Source organism: Dendrobates tinctorius, unplaced genomic scaffold (assembly GCF_039654945.1).
Source record: "Dendrobates tinctorius isolate UK_male_01 unplaced genomic scaffold, ASM3965494v1 ptg000143l, whole genome shotgun sequence".
Classification (NCBI taxonomy): domain Eukaryota; kingdom Metazoa; phylum Chordata; class Amphibia; order Anura; family Dendrobatidae; genus Dendrobates; species Dendrobates tinctorius.
The window spans coordinates 45,966,112-45,972,111 of NW_027361810.1; the positions used below are offsets into that span (position 1 = coordinate 45,966,112).

The 6,000-nt window shown below is 40.8% G+C and overlaps 1 protein-coding gene across 2 annotated transcripts in view; it reads left to right on the plus strand.

Moving 5' to 3' along the window:
• MAP3K20 (mitogen-activated protein kinase kinase kinase 20) overlaps window positions 1–4,491 on the plus strand; it is a 194,886-nt gene extending 190,395 nt beyond the window's left edge. For both annotated transcript variants that reach the window (XM_073545903.1, XM_073545904.1), the window contains exon 20: window positions 3,624–4,491. In XM_073545903.1, coding sequence (XP_073402004.1) covers window positions 3,624–4,318 — 695 coding nt within the window. In that variant the 3' untranslated portion in view covers window positions 4,319–4,491. The remainder of the gene's footprint in view (window positions 1–3,623) is intronic.
• The last annotated feature ends 1,509 nt before the right edge of the window (window positions 4,492–6,000 follow it).

A 6,000-nucleotide genomic window follows, 5' to 3' on the forward strand; every position in this document is an offset into this window, starting at 1 on the left:
TTTTCTTTATTTTACGCCAAATTCATAGACCGCAAAAAAACGATCATGATGAATTTGGCACAAAAATATCAGCGCATACCCAAAAGAAGAATGACGTAAAAAAAAAAAATCACATATGCTATATCTTCTTGATTGTTTATAGATAGGGATTAGTGATGAGCAGGCATGCTTGGATAAAGTGTTATCTGAGCATGGTCGGGTGCTAACCGAGTGACTTTGGCGTGCTTGAACAATATGTTTGAGTCAACGCACCTACATGTCTCTCGGCTGTTCAACAGCCACAACACATGGAGAGACTGCCTAACAAACAGAAATCGCTGCATGTATTACAGCTCTCGAACACGCCACGAAACATGCAACTGCGGGGACTCGAACATATTTTGCGAGCATGCCGATGTCACTCGGACATGCTCGGATAACACTTTATACGAGCACATTTGCTCATCGCTACAAGGGATATACTTGTCTGAAGCTACAATAAAATATCATGAGTTGTAGATTCACAGAAGACAGATTGACCAGGATTGTACAATCCATTCTATAACTAGCATTATATTTAAGATAGAGAGAATTATATAGATCAGTATAGATCATTATTATATAATGAGATCAATGTATGGCTGTTAGATAGAAAGAGACCTTGATGTTGTGCAAAGTGAATCATTGTTCATGAAAACTGCAACAGCCATTGTGCTGAAGAGAATAGGAAATACAAATTAAAGAAAAAAAAATACCGTAGTATATAGTTTCCCTAAAAAAAGTTATTTCCAGAATACTAAAGTTATTTTACAATTATTTTTTGCAGTCCAGAGAGAATGTAATGAACAGATTGAATGATCTCACTGAGCTACCACCAAGGGGCAGTGTTACTCCCTGGGAGTTAAGAACAACTTGCAGGCTAAATATTGAGCGCATCTCGTGATTTTTTTTTATTTGGTAATTACATTTTAATAAAGTTAATTACAAGTGGCACTTTTTTTTTTTTGCTACATTTTGTCGCAATTTCAGATGGAAAAAAAAATCAAGATCTCTACATTTCAGTATCATTAATTTGCAAGTCAGATACTTGTAAGAGAACTGCATTTGAAGATTTGGAAGAGTAGTTGAAAAAGAGCAAGTATATGTGCACAAAAAGGGAATGCTTGGGATTGGATGCGATGAAAAATGGGTCACAGAAACAGGACAAAAATTCAAAAATATCACAGAAAAAAAAAACATCATTACCAATACCAAGTCAGATTAAAAAATGCATTAGCCGGATGCAGTAGACACCCATGATAAAGGCGGGTGCAGCACAGGTGCAAAATACTGATGCAAACAGCCCTCACAAACTTACCAATTCATGGAGGGGGTAGCTGCCTGGTATTACAAATGCACACAGATGAGGCTTGCATATGGCGCCAGTCACACAGGTGCGTGTGATATAGTGTCTGGCTTACAACCTATTGATGACGCCCATACTGTTAAGGGCCCGTCACACTAAGCGATATCGCTAGCAATATCACTATAACATCACTGGTTTTGTAACGCAACAGCGATATTGCTAGCGATATTGCTATGTGTGATACTTACCTCTGACCGCTCCCCTGCTGGTTATCGCTGATCGCGCGAGAACGTCCTGGACCGTTTCTCGTCGTCAGCTTCCTGCTGTGGCGACGAGCAACGCGTGGACGCGGGCGGGAGGACGTGTTCATCACCTCGTCTGACAGGTAAGTAGCGACCGCCGCTATGTCACTGGTGAAATCTGCCTGTTTGGCAGCTCACTAGCGACCACTCAGCGATGCACCAGCGATCCTGACCGGGTCATATCGTTGTCGGGATCGCTGGTGCATCGCTAAGTGTGACAGTACCTTTAGATCAGGTGGGCTGCCCAGCATATATATGTGCACCCCACAAGGACTGAAGACCCAATTCACCCAACCAACACTAAAGGGCCTGGCTTCATCCTGCATAAATATGGAAAAATGTGCAGAAAAAGTAATGTATAAAATAAAATACATTACAAGAGGTACTTGTCGATATTTTGGCCAAAATACGCAAGCTTCCAACCCATGTCAAGAGTCCTCATACTTGCGCATCCCTACACTGAAATTAAGAATGGCTCACAGAAAAGGACAAAAATTCAAAAACATCACAGAAAAAGAACTAACACCAAGTCAGGTTACAAATACAATTACAGGATGCAGGAGACCCCCATGATAAAGGCAGGGGCAGCAGAGGTGCAAAATACTCATGCAAACAGCCACTCACAAACCTACTAATTCATGGATGGAGTGGCGCCCTAGTATTAAAAATGCACTCAGATGAGGCTGCATAGGGGTGCCAGTGTAAAAGCCCTAAAGCTAGGACAGGTAATAACTAGTAGATTGGTGGCTAATCAACCGATGGGACCCCACCACTGGCCAGAATGGGACACTTTTATCCCTGTTAGAATGGAGAAGAAATGCACATGCTCGACCATTGCTCCATTAATTTTCTAAAGAAAGCTGAGAGCAGCGCTCGGCAGTCCCATTAAGAAGCAGTGGAGCTGCGCTTGAGCATGTTTGCTGCCGCTGCATTCTGACGGGGATAAAAGTGACTCGTTTTTGTGATAGTTACAGGTCTCAGCAGTCAGAATCACAACGATCTACAATTTAACACCTATCCTAAAAATGTCCTGCACGTCTTGAAGGTGATTCATCTCGTTGATAACTTTGCGTTCATTTTAGAAAATTGCTTGTCTGTATTTTGCATGGTGCTGTTCTCTCTCTTTAGTACTTTCATCGTTTTAACATTTACATATTGGCTTTCAAATGCTCTGTTGATTCTGAATTATAAAGGTTTTTTACTTTAAGAAAAGTGGAGCCCAAACACTTTTATATATGTAATATAACAAACAGAGCAGGAATTCACCCTCTCTGGTTCTAGCGCTGGCTGTTTGTCACTGCTCTAGTCTGTGTTTTGGCCGTAGCGGTAACGTCAGGATGACAGCATGCATCACTGCTGCAGAAAATCACTGAGCTTGGAGCTTCATGCTGCCTAAATCGATAGACGCTTAGCTCAATGACTGGCTGCAGGGGTGACGTCACAACTGTAGCCAAGACACTGGGACTGGAGCAGTGTCAGAGAGACCCGGGGAGGGTGAGCACCTGCACTGTTTATGTTATATATATAAAAGTTATTGGGGAACACTTTTCATAAAGTTGAAAACCCTTAGTGGAGGGACCCCGGGCTCAGGACCTTTGGATAGAACAGTAAGCTACTTCAAAGACGGTCTCTCATGTTGGATAAATTAAAAACCCAACCCATTGATTTCAGAGGTGAATGTAGTGCTGGGATGAAAACCTTTAACTAATAAAAAATAATGTTATTAAAGCAATGGCAAACAATAAGAGAAAATGGCGGAGCTGGTGGAAAAACCTAAATTAAGGCAAATTTTTATAAATAAGCTCCTTGTGATCTTACAATCTGTATTTGGTTTTGGATAACTTCATCTTTGAGAATTTGTAGTAAGATTTTGCATTCAAAATTCTTTACATTCGGTGATTGTAATGACTCCTAATTTACTACATAGGTTTTTTTTCTGTTTTTTGCTTTCTTTTATTCTGGGCTGTATTCACTGAAGCGATTTTGTATTCCCGCAGATGTTGACCTTCAATGGATCTACACTTTGAGGATGCGTCAGATGGCCATGCATGTGTCTTCTCCGCATTCCTCTGGCTTACCTGGTTCTCAGTCTTCCAGCCTTACAAGTCTATCCCAAGTGTTTCCATATCTACAGAACCAAGAATCCTATGCTGCTGCCGTCAGACGGGCCCGAGTCACATCTACATTACAAGTCACCCCTATCAATCTTTCTCGTAGCTCCTCACCAACACAACTAGGAATAACTAAAAATCTGTCTTCCTTGTCTATCCAAAGCTCTAAAGGCAGCAGCGCCTCAAGTACAGCTTCTGATAGCCCATCAGAGAGAGAAAGGGCCCGAAAAAGGGCAAACAGCACATATTACCAGCAAAACTTTCATAATTCATCCACGCAAAGAAGAATGGATAAAAAGAGCCCTCAGACAAGCAGTGGAAAATATAAGTCATACGCAACAGCACAAAGTAATTCAAGGTCTTATGATTATAAACCACACAGAACTGCCCAAAACCAAAGTAGATATATACCAGGCATGCCAGTGCCATCCTCCGATGCTGCTAATGAAGAAGAAAGCAAGGTTAACAATGATGGAGGGTGGATAAGGGTAGACTATTCCAAAAAAAGTCATAAACCACAAACAACAAGCAAGTCGAAAAAAGAGAGACCCAGACTGTCTAGTCGTAGTAGCCGTCAATAATGTCAACTTAGACCTACTATTTATTTTTAAAGAATTTTATCTAATTTAATTGGGTGCTTAAATATCAATTATGTATATTGGATATATATTTTACCTATTTATATTTTTACATACGCTTGGCACGGTTTCTCTATTTCTATGCAAATCTACAAATAAATGCATGGAGTGCTTAATCCTTCTACATTTGTTTATTTTTAAATACATTTTTAATACAAAATGGGCATTCAAGGCTCCCCAACCAGGAGCATTCATTTAGCAATTTCCCCTTGCCTAACTTAGGAATTCTTATGCTTATAGTTTCTATGTAGGGTAGATATTCCTGATCAATTTACATAAAATTGACGAAGTTTTTCTTACAGTATTAAAAAACGGAAATTGACCATTGTCTGGGGAGATTTGGACTGATGGCCAGCGTGATAAAATATTGTATACTATGGCTCCCATTTTCACGTAGCTATAGCATTGTTGAGATTTTACATACAGTGGGGAAAATAAGTACAGTTGTGGCCAAAAGTATTGACACCCCTGCAATTCTGTCAGATAATACTCAGTTTCTTCCTGAAAATGATTGCAAACACAAATTCTTTGGTATTATTATCTTCATTTAATTTGTCTTAAATGAAAAAACACAAAAAGAATTGTCCTAAAGCCAAATTGGATATAATTCCACACCAAACATAAAAAAGAGGGTGGACAAAAGTATTGCCACTGTTCGAAAAATCATGTGATGCTTCTCTAATTTGTGTAATTAACAGCACCTGTAAATTACCTGTGGCACCTAACAGGTGTTGGCAATAACTAAATCACACTTGCAGCCAGTTGACATGGATTAAAGTTGACTCAACCTCTGTCCTGTGTCCTTGTGTGTACCACATTGAGCATGGAGAAAAGAAAGAAGACCAAAGAACTGTCTGAGGACTTGAGAAACTAAATTGTGAGGAAGCATGAGTAATCTCAAGGCTACAAGTCCATCTCCAAAGACCTGAATGTTCCTGTGTCTACCGTGCGCAGTGTCATCAAGAGGTTTAAAGCCCATGGCACTGTTGCTAACCTCCCTAGATGTGGACGGAAAAGAAAAATTGACAAGAGATTTCAACGTAAGATTGTGCGGATGTTGGATAAAGAACCTCGACTAACATCCAAACAAGTTCAAGCTGCCCTGCAGTCCGAGGGTACAACAGTGTCAACCCGTACTATCCGTCGGCGTCTGAATGAAAAGGGACTGTATGGTAGGAGACCCAGGAAGACCCCACTTCTTACCCCGAGACATAAAAAAGCCAGGCTGGAGTTTGCCAAAACTTACCTGATAAAGCCTAAAACGTTTTGGAAGAATGTTCTCTGGTCAGATGAGACAAAAGTAGAGCTTTTTGGGCAAAGGCATCAACATAGAGTTTACAGGAGAAAAAAAGAGGCATTCGAAGAAAAAAAACACGGTCCCTACAGTCAAACATGGCGGAGGTTCCCTGATGTTTTGGGGTTGCTTTGCTGCCTCTGGCACTGGACTGCTTGACCGTGTGCATGGCATTATGAAGTCTGAAGACTATCAACAAATTTTGCAGCATAATGTAGGGCCCAGTGTGAGAAAGCTGGGTCTCCCTCAGAGGTCATGGGTCTTCCAGCAGGACAATGACCCAAAACACACTTCAAAAAGCACTAGAAAATGGTTTAAGAGAAGGCACTGG